Raw genomic sequence first — 27,262 nt, forward strand, 5'->3', positions numbered from 1 at the left:
AGAAATTCTCTCTCTGATAGGGTCGAGCTTTTTCATAGTACATGTCATGTATTAACTAATGGTAAACAAATAATTCTCTTTTACATAAGAAATCATAATTATAGCATAAATAATGCAGTTATAGTAAAACTTAGAAATTTGTAATCCTAATATCAACCAAACCCATCCCAAAAATTGCAACAAAAAATTGGTAAATGCCAATAGCCACTTACTGTAGTATACTTCTACTTCAAATCATAACCCCTCTTCCTGGCATATGTAATATGCAATTTGTACTGTAACTACTATTAATGCCAGGTATATCACAATAGCTTGTCCACAACAAATTAAAAATTTCTTGTTTGTTCAAAAACTTACTTCAAGTGCATTACTACAAATATGTTGATTTTTCCAGAAACACGGTCAATTTTCCAAACATTTCCATGACTGACTTTTTCAGGATTTCCAGACTGCTAAGACACGCTGGAGGATGAGTGATGATCAGATAAAAAAAGTTGATGAAGTGACACCCATGCCCAGACAAGGCCTTGAACTTGGGAACTTCAGTGGTAAAATCGAAACACATTCAGTCACTGAGTCGACAACTACTCTCGTCATGATTGTACATATGTACGTAAGTGTACGATGACCCTATTTTAATGATCATAAGAATGCATCAGTACATGAAACTAAAATTCAGTTAACTAAATGTTTATATTTATCCAAGTAAAAGTTTTAAAAACTGTACTTCTGCAATTTTCTTTAATACAAAGCATGTCCAGAAAGTAAGTTCCGTTTGCAATTTATGCCGCAGCTGCACTGCAATCGCAAGAGTGCATGCACACTGAGACGTGCATTGGCAAGGCAGAGACGTCAGTGTTAGAGAAAACAGAAGTGCAGATGCTCTGTAGTGAATTACGATAATGTTGAAGAAAATCAAAACACCCGTCGTGTGTGCAGTGCACTCAGTCATACAGTTTTTGAATGCACGGAATGTGTCAGCAGCTTCCAATTGGTGAAGTGTATGAACAGATCAACGGTATAGAGATGGGTGCGACAGTTTAACGAAGGACGGAACAATGTGAACGATGATGAATGCGGTGGGTGACCGACCATCTTTGGTGACAAATGCATTGGTGTGCTGAAGATTAAAAAGAACAGACGATTCACCCTGACAACACTGTCTGTGCATTTTCCACAAATTTCCCGGTTGCTGCTTCATGAAATTGTGTCGGACAGACTGAACTTCCACAAATTATGTGCCACGCTTGCTTACAGAAGACCACAAAAAGGGGAGGGTGTGATGACTTTTTGAATCACATCATATCTGGAGACGAGACATGGGTGTTGCATAACACTCTGGAAACAAAACAACAGTCCATGGAGTGGAGGCACATGTCCTTGTCACGAAAGACAAAAGCCAGACCGGTTCTGACCACTCAGAAGGTCCTGTGCACGGTGGTTTGGGACAGTCGTTGTATTGCTATTGGACTTTTTGGAGCATGGCGAAACCACCAACACCTATTGCAAAACTCGACAAAAATTGCATCGCACAATCCAAAACAAGCAACGTGGCATGTTAAACCATGGTGATGTTTTCATTCAAGACATTCATTCACAGCCCCATTTGGTGGCTGCAATGCAACAGTTCCTTATAGACTTGGGCTGGGAAACATTTCCTCATCCCCCCATACAGCCCAGACCTCGCCCCATCTGATTTTCATATCTTTTTACAACTGAAAGCTTTCCTTGCTGGCCAGAGCTTCCAGGTTGACGAGGCAGTCAAACAAGCTGCTACCACTTGGTTATCAACAAAGGTGACATCGTTCTTTGATGTGGGATACAAAATATGGTGTCTCATTATGATAAGTGTCTCAACAGGGATGGCAATTATGTTGAAACATAGTCCAAGACCTGTACTTCAGTGTACAATAAAGTGTTTTGTTCAATTAATTAAAAAAAAAAAGGTAAAGTGCTCCCCTGTGCATAGCACCACGCCATGAAGGCGTATAGGGGGTGTGGGGGTAACGCCCCACACTTTCTTGATCCGGTCGTGAGTGGGGGTGATGTGATCAGCATCACGCCCCTGACCGCCTTTACCCCCCAGGGTTTCCCCCAGGTACCCATGTTATTCGACGCTGGGTGGGTGCCGGGGCCACTTCCATCCTTAGAAAAGTTCCCGGATTTGAACTGGCCGGGGATCGAACCCGGCACCTTCAGCATGGTAGTCAGACGCGTTACCGAATGAGCCACCACGGCCAATTGTTCAATTACATTTTGTATTTTTTTAATTAGCCAACAGAACTTGCTTTCTGGATGACCCTTGTACTACAAACTTACCATGCATTATAATGTCGAGAATCAATTCGCACAGCACTTCTAAAACAACTCATTGCCCTTTCTAATTCTTCTGTAGTAACATACTCATGTCCTAGAAGTGTATGTGCATAAGCAAAATTAGGATCCACCTGTTGAATACAGAAACAATAAATTAGATGGAACATAAATGAAACAAAATATAGATGGCAGTTCAAAATCCATATATAATATAGTCCTTGCACCAATATAAATTCAGGAGCCATTTGATATTAAAACTTTCATTTTGCAAATGCAAATCTCTATATAAGCTGTGAGGATAAGGTTCATGACAAATTGATGCACAACTTAGTGCAGGCCAGTAACCTCCTTCATATTCACTTCAATACGCAATTACTTAGTCTGAAGCCAAATCGAAACTTTACTCCGAGTTACACAGTCCAAGCAAATGACTGATTCCAACTACTCACAATTAAACACAAAGCTATTTAGAAAGCTTAATTTACTCCAATTCTCTAGTATTGTTTCTCATTTTTATATTTTTAGGGGAAAAAGTGAACAAAAAAACAACTTAAAATGTGAGAAAATGTTGTAATGTTATGCTCTATCTGAACTATGAAGATTGAATGTATAATGCGAGAAAATGCAAAATCCAGGAATGAGAAAGTGCTTTAGCAATGACAAAAATCATGCAAATGAAAAAAGTGCAAAACTAATAATAACACCATGAATTATTTGGTTAAACGTAACTCCTTGGTATTTTTATGAATTTCCTCTGCAAATGTGACAATGTTCATGGGATTTGTAGCTTCTATATACAATAGTTCTAATATAACCGTGGCTTCATAGGTTTGAGTTTCTGATTTAAGGCCACTTTGTACACAGATAGGCTAATCGGGACTGGGCCTAAAGTTTAAAGTGGGATCCGAACCACTGTGTGACTCTACAGAGAATCAAACCCAGGAAACCTTGATTACAAGGCGACAATGTTACCACTGTGCCATTAGGAGGCCCAAGGCTACACTGGTGTATTTTTAAAAAATCACTTCACGTTTTTAGATTCATGGGTTAACTTCAAGAAAGAAATGTTGTTGCAAATGAGGAATATATATCTGAAGGGATAATTTTGCTACTCTACAACTCAAATGTTCCTGATAACCAAAAGTAACTACTCAAAAAAATACTGGTGTGGTACAAATTATCATCATCATTTAAAAACTTAATATAACCATGTATAGTATAGTATAGTATAGTATAGTATAGTAGAGGTTCCGTGAGACCTCTGTGCTGGCTGTGCAACTGAACATGTTTTACTGATTTTGTAAGAACCCGGGTTTAAGAAGTCTCACGGGAAATGGGGAACTTTTTAAAATGGGAATTTTAAATGGTTAATTTTAGACAGGAATGTTGGCAGGGACTATTTCACTATTTCTAACCTAATCCCTTTTTAACACTTAGTGATGCGGCACAATGATTAGTTCCTAGAGAAAATAAGAACCTGAAGAAGGGGGCAGTTGTACCCTGAAACGTAGTTTTTCTAAACTTTATACTCAATCACGTAAGTAAGTTCAATTTTATACTAATTTATAGGGAGATAAATTTATGGTAAATAAAAACTGAGGAGAACGGTAAATAAAATGTTAGACCAGCGGTGGGAAAAAAAATTAGCACACACTTTTTCATCATGAGAGGAAACAACATACAAAAGAGCTATAAACTGATAAACTACTTCATTTTTATATAATGTACACATACACATGTACTTAGCTGTCCAACCAAAAAGGAAACATCAACACAAAATCACTTCATTTCTAAATTGCATATCTAAAGTGATTTATTCATTGTTTGTGTTTAAAGGATATCCTTGCTGTCCAACAAATAAAATAATCACTACTGCACATACACAAACACATGTTGAAAATCACATGATGACTAACAAAATTCATTCATGACTGAACACAAATGACACCATTGTTTCCCTTGATGTGCGGGAACAGACTAATCTCATTGCTGCTACAGCTAGCAAGTTCAATGAAACTGGAAGCTGAGTAGACATTCGGGGGAAGAAAGGGATGCAGCTTGACAGGGAGCGAAGATTTCAAACTGAGATTATGTGCATGGGAAATCCCAATTTGCAGCATCTTCCTGATGTGGTCGAAGATAAAACGTTCTTCAGCTGCAAAGCGGTAGGAAACTTTAGGCAAACCTTTAGTTACAAATCGACAGTTTGCACGCACAACCTCGATTGCCGGTTTTTGCGTGTTTTCTACTTAATTTGATGATATTTCACGGTTATTTCGTGGAAAAGCACACATTTCGCATTACTTCGCAAATAAAACTCATGCATATTTTATCATTGGGAGTGTAGTTATGTGCAGAATGTTCAAAATTGCATCTTTCTTTAACATTTCGCGCATCGCGAAAATTCAATGTCCCTACTAATTTAGTATTGATTATATTATATAGTGAGTAACACGCACCACACGTAATTATTTAAAAACTTTAAAGTACTAGATAGACTTACCTGTACTGCTCTCTGGAAAAACTTTATAGCAGTCTCATGTTCTTTCTGTAAACTGAAGCAGTTTCCTGCGGCACACCATGCAGCTGCACAATTTCTGTCCTGATGCACCAAGTCTTGGGCTAATGCAGACAGTGCAACTTCTTTCTGAAGATGCCACAATGCCGTACTATACAATTCCATAAGCTGCATCCTGTATGGTTCACGTTCCCTGACCTCACTAAAATGCCTGAAATAACATTTTAATATGGATTTCATCAGTCCTAGATGAACAGCAAAGCAACACAAAAGAAAAACACCAGAATTACCAAGAAATAAATGGAGAATGGTTAAAACCCTGTAAAAGATCGCAAGACAAGATCATACTAAATTATAAGACACTGTCCCCTATCTTCAATACAGTAAAGATACTTTAGTGTAATGTTAGAAATTAGTCTTTTCTTCTTAAGAAAACTCCCAGATATCAATTGAAGGGCTCGGGTGTAAAACATGGTAAGTGACATTTTGGTCATTTCAGAGTTCATGAAGAAAAAAGGTTATTAGAAGCTATACTGTAGATGTCCTCCATGGCTGTGCAGTCTAAGGTGCTTTGCTTTGGACTCCGACTGCAGGACGGTATGGGTTCGAGACTGCCTGGGTTCAGTCTCTGGATTTTCGGCCTGTGAATAGGACCGGTAGCAACCCACCATCGTGAGAAAACTGGGGAGCTACGAGTGAGTAGCATAACCCAGTCTCGGAAATCTCCTATAATGGCTGGGGGTTTGACGTGCTGACCCCACGTCACCCCATTACCAGTTGAAGATCTCCCCACCTTTAGGTAGGATTGTGGGAGGAAGACTGGCAGTCGGGAGATCTGCCTAGGCCCTTCAAGACTTGTTGAGCCATGGGCTATTTATTATTATACTGTAGATAATTGTTTTCGTGTTGTGTTTCACAATTTCAGAAGGCTTCACTGAGTCCAATGCAAATTGTGTGACATGGTAATTTCACTCGAAAATTGAAGGATGGTACATTTTACTTTGTAACTCAAAAATAATCAAAATGTCACCATGTATTACACCCGAGCCCTTCAATTATGTTTTGCATGGTAATAACGAGAAGCTACAGTCCTTGTATTCTACTCATGATGCATTCTGTTCTGCTGCAGCAATGACAATAAATAAAATGATTAAATTGAATTCATGAAGGGACACATGCACAAAGAAAAGTTCCAAATTTCATTGATAATAAAAACTGTCCCCCACCCCATTCCAGTTCTTCCACTTCTAAATAACATAAGCTGATTTATTCTCTCTTCATTGCAAACTTTGTAGTTGGTGTTGAAGATATTTCTGATTACATTCCATTATTAAAAATAGTCAATAAAACAAAATTTCATGCTTTTAGTTCATGATTTTAAAAATAAATTACAAGTAAGTTCACCAATGACATTATTTTGGCTAATGTATTTTAAACTAATCCTCTATGGATATGGCAAAACTTAACACAACATGCAATCATTTCACTAAATTGCTAAATTCCAGTTTAGGCATTTACTATTTTAGTGACTTAAGCTTTTGCCACATGTGACTTCCTCGGGAGTTAAACACGTAAAAGGTTAAGTTAAGCTAGAAGATTTTAAAAATGAAAGGTAAACACAATCAAGATGGCCCCATCAATTTCTTCCTACATCATTTCTAGACCTCTTGATATTTATGTAATATCAAAATACAGAATACAGTCAACTCTCGATTCTACGACCCCGAATATAACGACCCTCTCGAAGTAACGACCCTTTTCCCGGGAACCGTGAAAAATTTAGAAAAAATTAGAAAAATTCGGAAAAAAAAGTTGAAAAATTGAAGGAAATCGGCCGAAAAATGCGTTGTTTTTTCCTCCACTCATTCCCTTTACGAGCACTCTACCGCTCACAATTGGGTCTGAAATAAAAATAGACACCACCACACCATGCTTGAGTGATATCCAATAGCACTTGACCTCTGCCCTCCCCTCCCTCAAGCGCACCAACCCGACGGCCGCTACCCAATGCGCCAGGCTTGTTTTGCCACGCTTGCTCTTGGATACGCCAGAAGAGAAGATCGAATGTGCTTGGATGTTATTTTAAATCGACTTGACTTGTTTCCTTGTCCTAAGAGCTGCTGAAAACTCGCGGGTTGGGGGGGGGGGGGGGGGGGGCAGCCCGAAATGACTGCTGGACTTGCAGTCTTTGCCAATGTATATGGCAGGTCAAGCTCTTTCATCGATAAATACACCACCTTGAGAGATAAGATCGAAGGAATGTTTGAAAATACAGATGCGTGGCGCCTGGAAGTCTGGCCCATCTGTCCAGCTCTGACCTAGAGTTCAGCAGGTTCCCGTGAGTGAGCAACTCTCGGCCTTCTAGACAACTTCCCATAACCACTTTAATTCAAAACGTGTTCTTTGTTCCCTGCAACACTTCATAAAACAGCGAAACTGTTAGAGATAATCAAAACCAAATAGGTGAACTAAAGATCGTCAAATCGCTTAATGCGTTGTCATCCAGGTTTCCACAAAATTTTACTTCGATCTTACGTGCATCATAACTCCCGTTTCCCACTTCATACGTTTTCCTAATTGTGTCGATGTCCTAATATCTACCAGAAAAGTGTTCCGTTGGCTGACTGACTTCTCCCTCTTTTTCTGTCAGCAAACGTAAGGGGGGGGGGGGGTGCGATGCAGATTGTTTCAGGCACGATTTTCTTGCTGATGCGGGCTGATTACAGGCGATGGTGGAAAAGGACCCACCCCTCTTCCTTTCCTTTGACGCCTAAAATGGGCAACTAGTTCCGGATATATTCTTGAGAATTAAGAACGAACAAAAACCATAGAACAAGTAAAAAAAAAAGTGACCCTCCCCCCTTTCCCCAGCTCATTCTCCGCAACTGGTGTGCACGGCAATGTTGATAATTGCAGAATTCAGTTGTTTTTTTTTATTTTGTTTTTTTTTATTATGCTGTTGTCTGCATAGGAAATATTGCCCGTATTATTGTCTCTTGCATGGTAAAACGTAAAGCAAGGATCATTTCTTTCTTCTTTACACTGCTGTTAAAAGTTCCGTCTTCGACAGTTGCGTTATCTTTAAAATGCTGTCATTTTTCTCTTCGGCCACCTGTTGCTCGAACTTCCAGCGGGTCTGCTTGTTTTTAGCTGGCGCCAGTGTTTTGTCTAGCATCTGCGAAGCTCTTGCTTGCTGATAACAGCGATGACTCATCCAGCGTGAAGGAAAAAGTTATTGTTTTGAATCTGGCAAAGCTGTTTTGATTTGACGATAACGAAATTGGATCTTCAGAAAGGAAAACAAGAGTTAAAATAACTTCATGTTCTGCGCCTTCTGATAAGCAAATCTGTAAATTTAATTTGCATCCGCTTTTCTTCAGAACCATTCATGTGGAGAAAAAAAATGTGTTCAATGTAGGGAATGGTCGCTGACCGATTAAAAATACATTATTCAAGGGGAAAAGGTTTGGAGGGGTGGGTGTTTGACATCGAGAATAATACTGAATCCAACAATAAATCGTCGATTAACGTGAGAGTAAATAACGATCTGCCATTTTGATGTGTGAAAATGCGCAGCAGTTTCATAAAGCTTGTTTTCAGTTCATTTTATGCTGATGGGCTAATCGGGACTAAATATACAGTTTAAAGTGAAATTCAATTACAAACCCGAATGATTATCGACTACCACGCTGTTTAATGAAGCATCCTAGAATACGGATTGGGTGAAAATAGATCGCAAGTTGAGCGTTTCCTTTTTCACGCTGGATTACAATGCAAGTCAAGGAAGGAGTTTGGACTGCTCCCTTGAATGGGGAAGGAGGGTGAATGAAGTTGGTTGAAGCAAAGAAAAGTGACTTCTTTTTACGATGTATTTTACACAGCCGAACCAGAACGAAAATTACAGCCCTGCCTTTATTTTTTTTTGTCTTATACCTAGAGAGGTTGTGTTGTTTCTCCCGAGAGATCTAATCTTACCAGTTAATCTTTCTTGTAACAGACAAAGCTCCAGTAAACCCATATAAAATCCAACATTCATTATGCCCGATTATCTCCCGACTTTTGCTGGCACCAGTCTGACTGTCAAGATTCTTCGAGTTTCACTTGCAATAAGCGAGAGATTCTTCTCCTTTCCATTGGTCTCAGTGCAAACGGGTTTCTCATGAACTAGAATTGTAAGAATGTCCTGGAAAAGCAACGACTGTGCACAATTGAAACAAAGTAACATTATTTTAAATCATCTTTTGTGATAACTTTTTCATGTTCGATTTTCCTTCTCATAACATGCATCCTGTGCATAACAGGTTGTATAACTACCAGGATAAATGGTGTTACCATCTCCTAGGCATCTTGGTGTCCGTTTGAGCTCCCTTTAAGCTGAAAATTGGTGCAAATTCCAATAACGACCCCTTCGAAATAACGACCCTTTTCCCGGGAACTGTTCAAGGTCGTTGAATCGAGAGTTGACTGTATGTAAATAAATATGTAACAATAATTGATAAAATATGTATTATCAAAAGGATATGTAGTCAAATATGTAGTATCAAACAATATGTAATATTAATAATAATAATAGAGTATCTAAGCAATTTCAAGAATGTTACTAGAAATTTATTTTATTTGAACATATTCAACACAATTTTAAGGACATAAGTCGTTAAAATAAAAATTTGTATCAAATTTATAAATTCAAAAAAGCACAGCAACGTTTACATATTTAAGAAACCAATTCTCCCAACTATTAATTACTTTTCACATCGCAAATCATTGTCAAATATGTAAGACAGCTCTTTGTAACTTTCGAAACAAATTGTAAAAAAAAAGCATCTACAGAAAGAACAATCAAATGAAAATGCATAGCTACTTTTGCACTTTTTATACAAGGGAACATATTGTATAACTTGTTATGTACAGGAAATTAGCTTTCTTGTCCACCGATGCCAAGTTTCTAGGAGATTTGCCTAAACCTAAACGAAAATATGTAACCCAAAGGGGGAAGAAACTACAGCATCTTTCGATAAATAACAGTTTCAGTTTTCTTCTTCTTCTTCAGTCTGTCTTTCGAATTGGCAGTCAATTTTAGGTGACCGTAAGCACTATGCATCTCATTGATTAGCAAATATGACATCACGTGACCTACACATTTTCTTCATCATGTTTCAGAGAATGAAAATATAGGAAAAACACTATTGCAATATGTTGTTTTATGTAAAGTAAATTAGCAAATATGTAAAATATGTATCATCCTGGCAAATATGCAAAAATATCTAACAAAACTTATGCAAAATCATGTGTTATATAATTCATTGAAATTTTCCTGTTCAAGGTATATATATATAGAAAGGAATAGAATATGTAATTACTAGAGCCCGGATATTAGGCAAAATGCCTATTCGTTTCTGACGCTGGCAGACAAAAATTGAACACAAAAGTACACCGATCCGAAGGTTCTTAACATTCTGAACAATACTTTGTTGCCTTTTTTTTTGCTTATTTCACCTTACGCTGCCTTTTTTTGCCTCATTTGTCATTCCGACAAGGCATTTTTTAAAATTATATTTCTCTTATTCTATTTGATTATGTTTTTCAATAACCCTTGTTATTCAAACACCACCACATATTTAATTTACACAGCAACAATTCATTCACAAGTTTTAAATTCAATACCAGGCAGTTTGGCAACATTGCATTCATTATCGGTTTCGCAGAAACAACAACGCAACTGACTACCTTGCTGAAGCAAAACAAACGTACTTGATCTCGCATCGCGATAAGGGATTGTTGTCTCAAATTCGCCTTCTTGAACAGAAATTCGCTGCCAGTTCTCTTTTGTAGTTTGTGTAGTTTGGAGTGCACAACTGTGCTAAAATGCCTCCCAGACAAAGTGTGACTCTGAAAAGCAAGTTAAACCGCTATGTGTCTGAATTTGGAACTGACATCTTTTCTACAGATGGACCGGTTCTTCTGTGTAAAGTGTGTGAGAAAGCTGTGAACAGAAAGAAATATTTCATATCTCAACACGTGTTGTCAGAGAAATATAAATCGGCTGCAAGTAGGAAGATCGGACAGAAGAAAGTATGTCAGCTTCCAGATCTTCTGACAGATCACAGCCGAAAATCCGAGTTTTCAATGGAGTTACGCAAAGCATTTATTGATGCAGGTATACCACTGTGGAAAGTGGAAAATCAGTCTTTGAGAGCCTTCTTGCACAATTATACAAAATAGACAATACCAATTGAGTCCACGCTGAGAAAGAATTACGTTGACGTGTGCAAGGTGGCTACAAACAAGCAGAAATGAAATTCCCTGACTTTTCCAGGTTTTCCAGGACAAAATTTACATTTTTCCCTGACAATTACAAACTAAAGTAAATCGATGTTTTTGCAAATGGAAATAATACAGATCCACGAATGGTTTTGTTAAGTACCAATGTTATCTTCTATGAAATTGACTTAATTTCTCTATTCTCTATGATTTGAATTCAAACTGCAAAATAGTGAATTTGGAAAATTATTACAATTCACAAGCTACGGAAGGAATACGGAATTTTGTCATACGCAGTAAGTTTAAAATAAAATACTTGATTATTTCTAAAGTTACGACTAAATGAGATAAGAGTGAAGAGTGATTAAGAAAAAAAATGTAATTTATCAGTCTCCTTATACATTCTCGGTATTATATGTTGATATTTCCACTGAGGTTTGGAACCCTCTGCTTGCAAGAACCATGAGTGCAGACTCATTTTTCAATGCATTAAGCTACTTCTCTTTTCTCTGTAAAGCAAACAACTTAACTCTTGCATATAAGTGAAACAATTGAATCGAACAAAATAAAGTGTCATATTTCCTTACATTATCAATGGGATTTCTGCTTCAGTACAGTATATCCAAGTGAAGTACTGTGAAACTGACAACATGCAGTTATACCATTAATGCTGATGAAAAGGGTATGTAGGTATTAGAAATTTAACGCAAGGAACTTATAGAATTGCATTGTATAGGTACCTCATTTAGCTAACCACACATTAAAACAGGAAAACACTAATAATAAAAGCTTCTGAAAGTTCATATACGAGGGGCATCCTGAAAAAAGCTCCAATGGTTCCTCCTATACGCAGCACTAGTGGTCGGAGAGCGACACACACACAAGCAGGCAGGAAGAAGTGGCATGTAGCTGTAATCTGGCACAGCATTTTTAGGACAGTTCTAGGTTAAAGATTGCAGCTCTCACACAGTCTCCCACCGACTGCGATGTAGCCTACATTGCACGCTCAGAATTTGGCACAGAGTCAGCAGCAATCGTGTGAGGTGTGCAGACCGGACGTCGTGAGTGATAGTATGGTCAGACAATGGTGCAGACAATTCACGGAAGGCCAATCGAATGTGCACAACCCCATACAGCTGAGTACACACGGGCCCTTTGCATCACTTCAGGTGAGAGATCTTGGACCACACTCCCTGAACAGCCCTGGCCTTGAATGTACAGACTTTCATCTATTTGCTTAACTGAAGAGGTTTCTGGCAGGGCAAGGATTTGACAGCTATACTGCGGTAGATATAGTTCCAGTCTTTGCTGTCAGACATATATACCATGGACATACAAAATTTAGTGCCATGCTACGACAAATGCCAGAACAAAGGTGGTGATTATGTCGAAAATTAGGTTAGGACTCACTGTTACTAATGCAATAAATTACAACTGATATACTTGTTTTATTTATACCTAATCGGCACTCTTTGATATTTTGTTATTTTTTTTTCAAATTGGTGTATTTTCTTATTTTTTTATTTTTTACTATACGGTGTTATTTTTCCCAAAATTCTAATTTTCAATTTAGCGCATTTTCTGGCAAATATCTGAAATTATACCTTCATGCTGTTTTTTTGAGTTGTTAGTGTTACGTTTCCCAAAACTCGCGTTTTTGTTTTAGAACATTTATCTGTAAAGTGCTCACCTGCACTTTTCCATGAAGGTGTATAGGGGTGTGGAGTTAGGGTCCCACACTTTCTTGATCACGGCCGAAGGTGGGGGTGATGTGATCAGCACCACGCTCCTGGCTACATTTATCCCTCAAAGTTTCCTCAAGGTATCAGCTTCATATGATGCTGGGTGGGTGCCGGAGCAGTTTGAATAGGTGGAAAACATCCCGGTTCTCCCCTGCAGGGGATCGACCCCGGGTCTCTCGCATAGTAGTCACATGCCCTAACGACTGAGCTCCATTATTACTCGCTTGACAAATGCCGATGGTGCGCACTTAGCTTGGTAATTCAAAACGTATCTCGTGCGACAAATACGAAGATGTGGCTCTCGTGTGACGGTAGATACGCATTCGATCTCCTGTTAGAACCCTGCCACTTTGCTCTGTGATGCAAATGGTTTCGATAGAAGTTGAAAAAATCGTGGGAAATACATGATTTAATGTGGATGTCGGAATTATTTCATGTACGTATAAGTATAACTCTATAGTTTACTCTTGAGCAAAATGTTGGAAAACTTGCATGTTCTATGTACACAAACATGTCCTAGAAAATACAAGAATGTTGGATTTCATGGAATTTTTCGTTGTTTTAGGACATTTCTTTTAAAAAAATCACTAAAAACGCCAACAATTCGCATTTTATGCCAAATACGCATTATTTCGGTATTTCGAACGGGCGAAAAATGTGTCCAGACATCACTGCACATTCCTAAACATAACTTCACAGCAATTACCAGTTTTCACGGTTTTGGCGTTTGCGGTTCCCTACTAATCGGAAATTACTTTCTGGTCACCCCTTGTATAAATTAGTAGATGTAAAGTGAAAATTTAGCAGGGCTGGCAGAGAAAAGTCAATTCTTGAAGAAAGTGATTTGCTTTTATGATTGAATGATTCGACTAAATATGATATTAAAATATTTACTTATTTATTATTAGTATTTTATTTCATAATATTGGACATTAACTTCACTCACTGAGAGATTAATGACCATCTCTCACGAGTTTAAACAGACAGGACAGAGAGTGGCGTTAATTTCATTGCAATACTAGTGTTGCAGTAAATTTGAGGATGCGAGCATGCACTTGCCAATTTTTATAACGTTCACCAATGCAGATTTATGTTTCACTTTTTCGTGACAGTATTCAATATATATCCCGTTTTGTTGGATTCTTCTTGATATCTAAAAATAGTGCAATGTCATTGTAAACGTATGTTAACTTGTGCGAAACCAGTAATACGTCAGGATGATGGAAGAAAACCTTCGTAAGCACTGCTACATTAAATAAGGTGAAGTGAGCCAGAAGAGTAACAAAATTCCAGCAGCATATTTTCAGTCTAAAGCTTTTCTTGTTTATGCATGCGATTTTTGTTGGATGTTGCAGTCCATGCAATTTCTGTCGCATGTTCTAGTGAGATACTTTGTCGGGTGGCGATATTCGACAAAAATAGTATGTATCAACAGAACCTATTTTTTCCCATGTTCCTTCTGTTTGCCCAACAAAATGCCTTACTATCGGACGGCGCCACAAGAACAAATGATAATTCAATGCATTTTCCACGTAATATTCAGAGGCTTAACCTTTACTCCCCCGATGATATTATATGGTATCATCAAAGTAAGGTCGTACTGGCCCGATGATACCATATGGTATCATGGTGCTGATTACGAAATGAATGTGCTTTTTGGACCTTCGTACTCTTATGTTTGGGTGGAGACTCTCCGACACAGGTCTGGAGCAAGCCCGGGAAATTCATATTGATGACCAACCTCTCCCCCTCTCCGCAACATATCAATACCACATTTCCGAACAGAGTTTCACATTTTGGCTCATTATTCAACTTGTACGGCACCCAGGAATATGAAGAAACATGTTTCATTCTCTTTGGAAACGTCCATTCCTTGAAGAGAATACTAAGGTTTGCGCATTCTCCCCAAAATAGCGGGAGAAGAGGGGCAAACTTCAGATTTTTATGTTGTTTTTTTTTTCATTGAAATTCAGAGGTCGCGCCCCCCAAACCCTTCCTCGGTTCGGCGTTCTGAATTGTACACGGTTGCATGCTCTGATGTTTTAGCTGAAAACAAAACTTATCCGAAGTAGATTGCTCACATAGTGGTCGAGTAATAACAATTTTCCTCCAAAAATGCAAATTACCTATTTCTCGTAAAAAAAAGAATATCACATTTTAGCTTATTATTCAACTTGTATGGCACCCAAGACCATGAAATATGTTTCATTCTCTTGTGAAATGTCCATTCTTTGAAAAGAATACAAAGTTCGCACCTTCTCCCCAAAATAGTGGGAGAAGAGGGGGCAAAGTCGAGATTCTTATATTTTCCATTGAAATTCGGAGGTGGTGACCCCCAAACCCCCCTTCCTCGGTTCGGCGTTCTGAGTTGTACACGGTTGCATGCTATGATGTTTTAGCTGAAAACAAAACTTATCCGAAGTAGATTACTCACATAGTGGTCGAGTAATAACAATTTTCCTCCAAAAATGCAAATTACCCATTTTTTTACGTAAAAAAAAAAATCACATTTTGGCTTATTATTCAACTTGTATGGCAACCAAGAACATAAAATATATTTCATTTTCTTGAGAAATGTCCATTCTTTGAAAAAAATACTAAAGTTTGCGCCTTATTTCCAAAACAGTGGGAGAAGAGGGGGCAAACTTCAGATTTTTTTTCATTGTAATTCGGGGGACGTGCTCCCAAGCCCCCTTCCTCGTCCCTCGTTCTGAATTGTGCATGGTTGCATGCTCTGATGTTTTAGCTGAAAAACAAAAATTATCCGAAGTATATTGCTCACATAGTGCCAGAGTTATAACAATTTTCCTCCAAAAATGCAAATTACCTATTTTTCGTTAAAAAAAAATAATCACATTTTGGCTTATTATTCAACTTGTATGGCACACAAGAACATGAAATATGTTTCATTCTCTTGAGAAATGTCCATTCTTTGAAAAGAATACTAAAGTTCGCGACCTCTCCCCAAAATAGCGAGGCAAGAAGGGGCAAACTACAGATTTTTTCCATTGAAATTAGGGGGGTCGTGCCCTCAAGCCCCCTTCCTCGGTCCGGCGTTCTCAATTGTGCACGATTGCATGCTCTGATGTTCTAGCTGCAAAACAAGAGTTATCCGAAGTAGATTGCTCCCATAGTGCCCGAGTTATAACAATTTTCCTCCAAAGAGTGTTCGAATTTAAAATTCCCGCCGAGAGAAATCTCTCTCTCTCTCCTCCTGCCATCACTGGTTTATGGCGCCGTGGTTGTGTTGTGCATAAAAGGGGCCTAAAAGTTGAGGCCGAAACTTGCGAACGAGATTTCCTGTTCCCGTGCAGAGTTCCATAACGATATCTTTAAATAAAAAAAATAAAAAAAATCAATGAAGACGAAATTCCCTGACATTTCCCTGACTTTTTTTGACACCTCAAATTCCCTGACTTTTCCCGGTTTTCCAGGTTTTCCAGGTCTGTCGCCACCCTGCGTGTGTTACAATAGCGTTGTTGACCATATTCGTGCTGAACTACTTGGGAAGATGATCTGGATTTCCATAGACGAGAGTTGTGTTTGCTTTTGTTGTGCAGCAAGCACATTTTTATTGATGTAGGCATCCGTCATGTGCGAATGAAAAGCAACTAAATTAGATTTTAAAAAGGAACCATTTTGCTGGGCATTGTAAATATTGAAAGTGAAATCCGAATTGTTTACCCTACGTAACAGCAGCTGAATAACAGCAGTTTATTAATTTTAGGTTAATTTGTAAATACATTTTTAAAGCTTTAAGAATAATTTAAGTCCTCTTCAATTTTCACTGCCTCTTTCTGAAACTTGACTGCCTTTTTGCCTGCCATTTTTAATACTTTTCAGTGCCTGAACATCCGGGCTCCAGTAATTACATGCAAATCCAGGCTCTATTCATCTCACACTGTATCCTGTGATGTTACCTCAGTACACACACAGTGCACATAAGACATACATATGAACACTGGCAGCAAAATACAAGAAAACTTACCTCACAGACTGCTGATAATCTGTTAACTCATAGTATGCTTTTCCAAGTAGCGACAGGACCCAACCTGTGTTATACTGCTGCGGAGGCAAATTATTTAGACATTCTATCGCTTTCGAACAATTGTACTGAGAAAGGTACAGGTATGCCATTCCAATTTCACGCAGAAGACACATCAGTCCCTCTGAAAAAGAACCCAAAAGGCAGCAGGTCATAAATCTTCTTCAATAATGAACATTCCCACTAAATGTTTCCACAACTTTTTTAAAAAAACTGTATCATTGTTACATAACCAATACATTACACCATATTTCTGTGCCCTTGCCACGAAATGAACATAGAACCTCATGAAGACAATGTATTTCATAACATAGGAGAAATATTCAATGGCAATAACTCACACCAGATCAGCTTTGTATCAGCATAACCAAACTGGAACCTAATTTGGAAAAAAGTATTGACAAGATAATATTTTTTAAAAAAATATTCAACCCTTGAAAGTGTTGGGATAAAAAGAAATCAGTAAGAGAAACTGCAATTCTTCACTTCCAATACTAACAAATGACGGAACAATATATTTTAATAATAGTTTATACATTTCTGCACAAACACTAGTCAACATACCTGCTGATTGTTTTTGTAGCAAAAGTGCTTGTTGAGAAACATTCTGAAGTGTTGCATTGTTGTTCGAGATTAATTTACTCTCCGAAGTTATTGTTTCTGATTTTTCCTTTTCACTTCTGTTTTTCTCATTTAGCTCATTAAAAGCAGATTTGCTGATATTCGATTTTGAAAGACGTGATTTTGTTTTCCGAGATGGTGACTTCGGAGCTGTGAACTTGTTCCTATTTGGACTTTTGTTATTTTCCTGAAACATAAAAAGGAATTACACACATACTTTAAGAAAAACTAAAAGCAGTATAGGGCTATTATTCTTGAAAGCCAAAAAATTAATATCATATGTCCATAAAGTAGGTTCCGTTGGCAATTTGTGCAAGGAACAACCATAAGTAGGAGAAAGACAATAGAACAGATGCTTCACAGTGGGTTGTGATAATGTTCAAGAAAAGTGAAATGACCACCACGTGTGAAGTGTGGTCTGTGATCCAATATTTGAATGCGCACAATGTATCAGCAAATGAAATTCACCATCAGATTGGTGGGGTGTATGGGAAACAGATCAGTGCCTCAATCGTACAGAGATGGGTGCGACAGTATAACAAAGGATGGAACAATGTGCATGACGAGGAATGCAGTGGGTGATTATCTGTTTTGGCTGACAACTTTCTCCGTGCAGTGGAAGATTACAGAGAACAGACAATTTACACTGTCAGCACTCTCAGAGCATTTTCTCCACTGTTTTCCAACACGCTGTTACCACTTGGTTTTCATGACAGGCAGCATCGTTCTATGATAAGGGCATACAAAACATGGTGTCTCCTTATGATAAGTGTCTGAAAAGAGTTTGTTGTTCCACTACATCTTTGTTTTTTAATTGGCAAACAGAACTTATTTTCTGGATAACTCCTGTAATTGATATTATGAACAATTTTTAATTGTTAAAATTTTAAAGCATTGATATTAATCGGTATCTGCTTAGCCCAACAAATAACAACAACTAGGGATGTGCCGAAGCTGATTACAGATGTAAGAAAATCGTCAGAAACAGGCATATCGGCATTGGCTTAAATCCGATATTTAAACCGGTACAGATAATAATATTAGAGTTTACATTCTAATAAGTTTTATATTTTAATTTTGTAAGATTTATTGAAAAATAGGTTTAGATTCTTCATCACTCATGACCGGATCAAGAAAGTGTGGGGCGTTACCCCCGCACCCCCTACATGCCTTCATGGCATGGTGCTATGCACAGGGGAGCACTTTACCTTTTTTATCTTCATCATTTGTAGAGTTTTTGTAATAAATTTTTTGCACACTCTCGTTCAGAGGATCAACCTACCTCAAAATCAGAAATAAAACAGAACATTGCTGAACCAACTAATCCATGTGAACCAGGATCAGCTGTCGTACTGGAAATTGGAAATTCAAAAGTGAGTATCCAAACCTGAAGCAAGTGGTGAGAAAATACTTGGACATACCTGCTGCATCAGTACTCAGTGTTGCTGGGCAGATTTGTGATAAGAGAAGAAGTAAGTTACTTCCGGAAGTGCTTCAAAAACTAGTGTTTCTGAAGTTGAATCTGCCAGCTTTAAACGTACAACATTAAGAACAGGAATTCATTTTGCATTTCAAAGAACTGCTTGTGTACTAAAGTCAAATCTCTTTAGAATCTATGTTCTTCTTAAAGGTTCACATTACCACTATTTTTTTTAGATATAAATGTACCTTTGCATCTCTTGAGAATATAGAAATGTACATAGCAAATTTATTTTTGTCATGCTGAAAATAACATCCCATTTCTGTTGAATAATCTTATGGATCGAAATCGGTTAAATATCGGCATCAGTAAATTTTCCGTTTCGTCACATCCCTAACAATAACCTTCAATAATAGGGTCTTAACAGATAGATACCTAACAATGTTCAAACCCAACCTTCGATTGAACATTCTGTAAATATTTTATGTAGAACTCAGAAAGAAATTACATTTTCTAAATGTCAGTATGAAGTAAAATGAACACTGGAAACTTTAAGTACTATTTAAGTTATTTTATTTATCAACACTCAGGTACAAACTATTACCACTTACCTTGACGGAGTAACTGTTGCTAAAAAGTCTCGAGCTTCTTCTCACATTTTGGCTAACTTGAAGTGCAGCAGGCGGTGGGGATGGGGTTTGTGTTGAAACAATATTGGCTGAATTACTTGTATTCCCAGACTGGCTAAAAACTGCTTTACCCGGCTGAAGAGGAGTGTCCTTTCGACATATTAATTGCTGAAAATAGATAAGGAATAATATAAATCATAATAACCTGTGGCTTGACAGCCCTTGAAGGGCCTAGACAGGTCTCCCTCCCACAATCCTACCTAGAGGTTTGGAGATCTTCAACCAGTAATGGGGTGACGTGGGGTCAGCATGTCGAATGCCCCACCATTATAGATCTTCAAGACCAGGTTATGCTACTCGCTCGTAGCTTCACAATTTCCTCACGATGGTGGGTTGCCACCGGTCCTATACACAGGTTGAGAACCCAGAGACTGAACCCAGGCAGACTCTAACCCATGCCATCCCGCAGTCGAAGTCCAAAGCACACGACTACATGGCCACGAAGGAGGACAATATAAATCATATGCTCCGAGTACTATATCACTCATGCACATCGCAAGAAAAAAATTATTCTGACATTAAGTACAAACATTTACATTCCCAGCACACATGAAGAGGTGGACGTTAGCAGAAGAGAAAGAAACACTTATGTTTACATACACAGGGAACTTTAGTTTCCCCATTGAATGCAAAACTTCCTCAAAAGTATAAAATAATAATTATAAAGTTGAACCCAGGTTCAAATTTTCCATCATTATACATTCAATCATGATGGTCCACAACACAGCAAAATGTTATAAAAATTTCCTCAATTTTACATTTTCCTGCATTTTAATTTTTTTCAGCTTGGTTCCCTGAAAAATGTAAGATCGAGGTTGCACTGTATATAAAATTACTTTCAGTGCATAATTGAGGGGTCTAGTGAGAGAGGGAGCTATGCCACAAATCTTGAAAATTTTATTTTTTGCCATTTTCAGTCTTCTCCTACCATCTGTCATCTATCATCTATCATCTGAACTACAACCATGTGGCATAGCTCCCGCTTGTTCTGCAGCAGATTTTCTGAGTTCTTGAATACGTCAGCATTTTAAGTGAGAGAAGGAGCTATGCCACTTACTGATGGTGTCTGCAATAGGCGTGGCAGAGGTTGTGTTGCAGTAACCGGTGCTAGATTTAATATCAGCCCTGAAGTTAAAAGATCTCATGGAAATAATGCCTTATATTCCTCCAGTTCTTCATGGCGTTTACCAAAAACTAAAATCCACAGAAACAATGGACAGTGAAGATCCTCCAGAAGACATATGAAGCTGTCTTTATGTAGATCATATGTAACGCTGTGAACATGATTTACACTCAAGCAATAGTATTTAAGCCTTGTTCAAAGTATTTGATGTGCTAGATTGATTTTTCCAAATGAGTATACTACAATATACCATACATGTTCATAATAAATGGTATTTATACTGAAATTCATATTTTTCCTTTTGAATAATTTACCTAACAATATGTTCAGAAAAAAAAATTACCCATTGTTATACAAATTATGACTCAACGCAATGCTTTAGAAAACTCAATTTATTTCCATTTCTTGTCAAAGTGGCATAGCTCCCTCTCTCACTAGACCCCTCAATTGTGGAACTGGTACACATTACAGGAACTGACATTTAACTTTTAGCAAAAAGGACCTATGGGGATGGGAACTTTTCAGGTGAGAATAAAAAAAAAAAATCTTAGCAAGAGAAATGATTGTTGGAGAGAGATGAAATAATTTATATTATTTTTATTTTTGCGGAGGTGAAAAATAATAAAAATGTATAAGAAAAGCGTCTTACAGAATTAATTTCCACATAATCAGATCTAGCATCAGCCCAATTGATACTGGATGCACGAAATTTGCAGGGAAGCATGGCAAAAGACCACTCTTGGACAAAACACACACACACACACCACATGCTACTCTATCAATTAGCATGCAGACTAATTTCAATGAAAATAATAATTAAAAAATTCCTTGTTACCCCTACATGTTCCCTGATACTGCTCACTCTCTTTGCTAAGCTCTTCTGGTCATTGGCTTCCATTAAAGTGGTTGGTGGTACAGCAGGGGCTGGCGATAGAAAGACTAAGGAATGTTGAGAAACTTCACCTGGACTAGACACATCCGTGGGTAGAACACCAAAGCTGAAAATTAAATAATAAAAATAGGATGAGTGTGTGCATAATAAATAAATTAGGGCTGAGGAGACCACAATACTGATAACAGTGCTTGAAACTTGTACCAATTAAAAGTCGTTCATTTTTCTAAAAATTAGTGTCACAAGTATTTCACTCCAATTATATGGATTTTTCTATTTTTAATATTCAATCATTCTTCATCAGAGTATCAAAACACCTGTTATGTACTATGTGCATATTTCAGCCAAAAATGCAGGTTCGTCCAGGACTCAAACTCAGCTTTCTAGCATACTGTGCCACTGCTATATCAACTTAGCTATCAAGTCACACTGGCTTCATCTGATTTTTCGTTTACTCAATTTTTACCTGTGTGGAACTGTCTCTGGGAGAATTCACACCGAAGAGACAAGCGACATGTGAGACGTGTCGCTTGGAAGCAAACCCTCAGTAGTGAGAGAGAGAGAGAGAGGGGGGGGGGGGTCAAAAAAGTAATCAATGCAACCGTTCGAACCGAAGAGACACGGCAAGATGTACATGTCACATGTCACTTACGTGTCTCTCGGACTGTGCCGTTTTCTCAATATCGTGCATCGTATCGCTTCAGTTTGTTGTTCACGTTTGTGCAGTGAATGCTTCACTCCAACGAGCTTTATTTAGACTTTAGAAGAGAGCCCAACTGGAGGCCTTGATATAATAAAGTATCAATATGTACAATGGTTTAAGATATAAACACAATGTTCTTTTCGCTTTATCAAGTTTTTTGAGGCAGTTATGGGCTGTAATTTGCCTTCAACATCGTGTATAAAGGCACTGTTTTCGCCATTTACAACGTGACTGTTTTTATTTGAAAAAGCCAGCATATGGAGGCACTTTAGTACAAAATAGATCAGTCAACATGGTCAAGTAATCTAGTGCAATGTTTCTCAACCGCCGGCCGCGACCCGAGACTGTGACCCCGTATCAACTATACTGAGCTGCAAAAGGTTCTGCTGAAAATTGTTGACAACTATCAAAATCCAAATATCATATTTGAGTTGTGAATCTTCATTTCTTAAGTCCATTTTATGCACAAATATACTTATCAGGACTCGACCTAAAGTTGAAAGTGGGACCCGCGCCACAATGTACCTCCACGGTTATCGAACCGAGCATCACTTAATTACAAGGAGACGACGTTACCACTTCGTCATTCATATTTTTATATTTGTCAACAATTCCACACACGTAATCAAACTATTATTACTTATATATCATAGATACATGTTAAGTCATGCATAAAATCTTTATTGTCGTAAATGTATTTACGAAGAAAATTATTGGGCTAAGGCCATTGACTTTAAAAAAATATCGGGACATGGTTTCAAGAAGATTGAGAACCATTTCTCTAGTATTTAGGTATTCGCTTTATCCAAGCTGGAAAGTCTAGCATATACAGTTAGATGTCAGTGCATATTATATCTGTTTTTTCATGCACAACATGCCTCTCCCGAGTTTCAATAACTTGCACAAATTTTACAATGCGATTTAGATGTAACAATGTATCTTATTACTTTCTTTGGGGTGACTAATAAACTGATTAATGCAATTATACCGGCATCATCATGCAAACTGAGCAAAGAAACAAGTGTTGCTTGCTGCATGTCGCGTGCATCTTGTCTCTTCGGCAGGGTTGACAAATTTTTTTCTTTTTTTTAAAAGAAGCAAAGCAAACAGTTTTTTCTGGTTTGAACATGTTTTAAATGTATTAAACAAGAACCGAAAGAAACATGTTTTAGACAAATAGAACATTTAAAACATAATGATTAATAAAGAACCTGTTAATCATCCAAAGATGGACTCTGTTCCTATTATAAAGTAAATATTTGACTAACTTCTTAAAATACACATATATTTTAGTAATAAATCTCGCATGTAGACTGTTCGAGAAGCTTCAACTAATCCACAGTTGCCAGACTCACTGAGTCTACGTGGTAGCTACTCTGTCTTTTCTTTTTTGTTTTTTAATATATTTTATCGTGAATGCGACTGACATTATCATCAATGTGCACATTTTGCAGTGTGTTAAGTGAGAAACAAAATGGTTTCATTCATGTAGTATTCAATTTTTAAAATATTTTAAACACCTGTAACAAAAATTAGCCAGGTGTTATAAACGTGACCCATGGGTATTCATCACGATATGTTTCTTTGTTAATTCAATATACATTTTCAGCCACTGAACATATTTCTATACTCAATAAACAGAATAACATGCATTGAATGAAAGGCATAGTTATAAAACAGACAAATAACCACAAACTATCAAACACCAAGTATCAAAATGTGCTTTAAACAAGGTCTGAAAAAAACATGTTTAAATCACTTTGTTTTAACTGTTTTAAACATTTGTGAAGCCATGTTTTTTAAACATTTAAAACACTTTTGTTTTAACCATGCCAACCCTGCTCTTCGATGTGAAACTCTCGTGTCTCGTGTTGCATCTCTCTTCAGTGTGAAACTCTCGTGTCTCTTCGGTGTGAATTCTCCCTCTGACAGAGCTGCAACATCAACAGTGTCTAGTTTCTTCAGCATAGCAATGTATGCAGGTTATTTGGAAAGTAAAGAACATTTACCCATACAGGTCTCATAACTGTTTCTTTGCAGCCTGTCATTCATTTGCTGTGATCAGCGTGGTGTAGGAATTTGCCTGGTGCAGCTGGTGCTGCCAACCTGTTAACATGGTGAGTGTAACAAGCTGTAACAATGAGCATGCAGATTGCAAATCCCACTAAGGTGTGTGGCATGATTTGTTTTTTGCAGGCGGAAATTATTGATAAACTCGGTGGCATTCATCGGAGACTTGATGCAATCTATGTCTAAGGTGTTATGAACATGGCAAGTGTCCGGAATGTTTAAGAATGGGTGAACAGCTGTTCATGACATGGAGTGATCAGGACAACCCTGTCATCACGGATGCACTGAAACAAAAGGTGGACCATGACATTCAAGAGAATCAATGCAGCTTCTCGCTTTTAGTTCTTCTTCCAAAGATGAGATAGCACCTTGCTGGTAAATGCTTTGCAGGTGATGAGGAACTACAGGATGCTATCATGGACTGGTTTAATTGCCAGGCAGCAACATGGTATGAGGAGGGGATAGTTAAACTCGTGCTGAGGTACAAGTGATTCAATGTCAAAGACAATGTGGAGAAGCAGCTAAAACTATGTGGCAAAACATGCATATTTTGTTTCTGCAATATTATAAACAAATATCTTTCTATGCCGAACGTTCTTTACTTTCCCAATGACCCTAGTAAATTATCTTACTGTAAAAAAAAAAAAATCAGGGCTGGCTCAATAGTTCAGTTGGTAGATCACTGGCATGTCATGCCTGATACCCAGTTTGAGTCCTGGTCGAGCCTTTCACTAAAATTTCTACGTAATACATCTCCTGTGTGTGTTACATAATCAAAAAATCCACTCTTTTCAAAATAAACGAAAACTTTCAATTTTGAATAATTTCCAGTATAATTCTATTCTGCAAACATGTTGGGCAGCAAAGCATGCAAAATATCAAAATATTGGAAATGTATTGGTTCAAATCAGTCAATAAATTCTAACAGATACTTTCACATAACACTGCAATTAGCCAATAATGATACATCGGCATCCATTCAGCCATAATAAATACATCTCAAAAGTCTTAGGGACTATGCACCAACTATTATGTCATAAAAAAACTGCATTATTCAAATTGTGTGAGAGGTTTGAGTTTCGGTTTTAAAGTCCACTTTATATACAGGAAGGCTAATTGGAACTGGACCTACAGTTTAAACTGGGATCTGAACCACTTGCGCCTCCACCAGGTATCGAACCAAGGAATTGTGTGAGAGGTAGAACCAGTATAAATCGCTGGTGAGCAGTGCTCGAAAAATTTTCTTCAAAGCTAGGTGCCAGCTCTGAAAATCAGGTGCCAGGAAACCACCTACTAGCAATTGTGCATTCTACAGTATGTTTCAAAAGTCATGCAATCCAAACTTTGAAGACGTATATCATGGAAATCGTAAGAGATATTTACATCCGGTTTTCTGCACTAAACTAATCCTGTAGGCTATCACTGGGTTCATATATTTATGTTAGCATTTATCTAAATAAAAGCAATTACATTATGTTAAAAAACATTGTTAATTTGATGAAAATATCTGAGAACTGATTCTCAACAATAAATACCAACTCTTAAACAATTTGTGGGATCATTTGTTGGTGTTTGACAGGTTGTAAAACAGCTTTATGAGGTACAGCACAAGCAGGGATTTTTATTGGAAAACTTCTTGCACAGGAGTGTAAGAATGAGTAGTACGAGGGCCACTATTTATATTTTGAGCCTTGGCAACACTGATTGAAGTTAGGCACGATTTGACGTTTGCACGGAATCGTCTGGCATTATTGACCATAACGTACTTCAAATGTTTTGTCAATAGCTTCATTTGTGTTGTTTATGTTGCCTTGGAGATTGCGCGACAACAATAAAATGGAATTAACTCGTGAACATTTTCATGCGATGATTTTTTATGATTTTCGACGTGGATTATCAAAACAAGAGTGCATCGATCAACTTACTTCCACATTTGGCGATAAAGCCCCATCCTTTGCCACTGTGAAACGTTGGTATAACGAATTTAATCGTGGCCGCCATTCGCTCACCGACGAGATTTGCAAAGGTCGTCCAAAATCAGTTGTTGTTCAAGAAAACATTGATGCTGTGCAAAACCTAATTCTGCAAGATCGTCATGTGACATACTGTGAGATTGAGGCAACCATAGGCATTAGTTCCACCAGCATACATAAAATATTACATGATCATTTAGCTGTGAGAAAGGTATGTTCTCGTTGGATCCCACACAATTTGACAAAAACTCAAAAAGACGCTCGCGTCAATTGGTGCAAACAAATGCTCAATAAATACAATCGTGGTGCTTCAAAAGACGTATATAAGATTGTAACAGGTGACGAATCATGGATATATGCATATGAGCCGGAACGTAAACAGCAGTTGACTGTATGGGTGTTTCAAGATGAACCCAATCCAACAAAAGTTGTTCGCGCTCGAAGCACATCGAAACAAATGGTCGCCTGTTTTTTCGGGAAAACTGGTCATGTGGCAACTGTGCCTTTAGAGGAACATGGAACGGTCAACTCTGAATGGTACACAACAATTTGTTTGCCAGAGGTCTTCGGTCAAATACGGAAAACAAACAAATGCCGTCGGATCATTCTTCATCAAGACAATGCCAGCTGTCACACATTTCGTCTAACAACCGACTTTATGAACAGTCAAAAAATCGAATTGATGGGTCATCATCCGCCGTACATTCCTGATTTGGCACCCAATGACTTCTTCTTGTTCCCGAATGTCAAGAATAAATTGCGTGGACAATGATTTTCGTCGGCGGGAGATGCCGTTGATGCGTTCAAAAACCATATTATGGAGGTGTCTCAAGAAGATTGGAAAAACTGCTTTGACAAATGGTTCGAACGAATGCAAAAGTGTATTGAC

General features: G+C 37.8%; 1 protein-coding gene across 2 annotated transcripts in view; it reads right to left on the reverse strand.

Annotated features, from left to right (window-relative positions):
- Positions 1-27,262, reverse strand: part of Cdc27 (cell division cycle protein 27) — a 57,894-nt gene that overhangs the window by 17,606 nt on the left and 13,026 nt on the right. The window contains exons 6-11 of one of the 2 annotated variants that reach the window (XM_083129435.1): positions 21,577-21,733; positions 19,535-19,720; positions 17,447-17,690; positions 16,826-17,006; positions 4,820-5,045; positions 2,320-2,447 (exon numbers count right to left, since the gene is read on the reverse strand). In XM_083129435.1, the coding sequence (XP_082985561.1) occupies positions 2,320-2,447; positions 4,820-5,045; positions 16,826-17,006; positions 17,447-17,690; positions 19,535-19,720; positions 21,577-21,733 (1,122 nt within the window). Of the gene's footprint in view, positions 1-2,319; positions 2,448-4,819; positions 5,046-16,825; positions 17,007-17,446; positions 17,691-19,534; positions 19,721-21,570; positions 21,734-27,262 lie in introns of both variants that reach the window. The other variant, XM_083129434.1, reaches the window with a different exon arrangement.

This window comes from Lepisma saccharinum, chromosome 1 (assembly GCF_977018435.1).
Source record: "Lepisma saccharinum chromosome 1, izLepSacc3.1, whole genome shotgun sequence".
NCBI lineage: Eukaryota > Metazoa > Arthropoda > Insecta > Zygentoma > Lepismatidae > Lepisma > Lepisma saccharinum.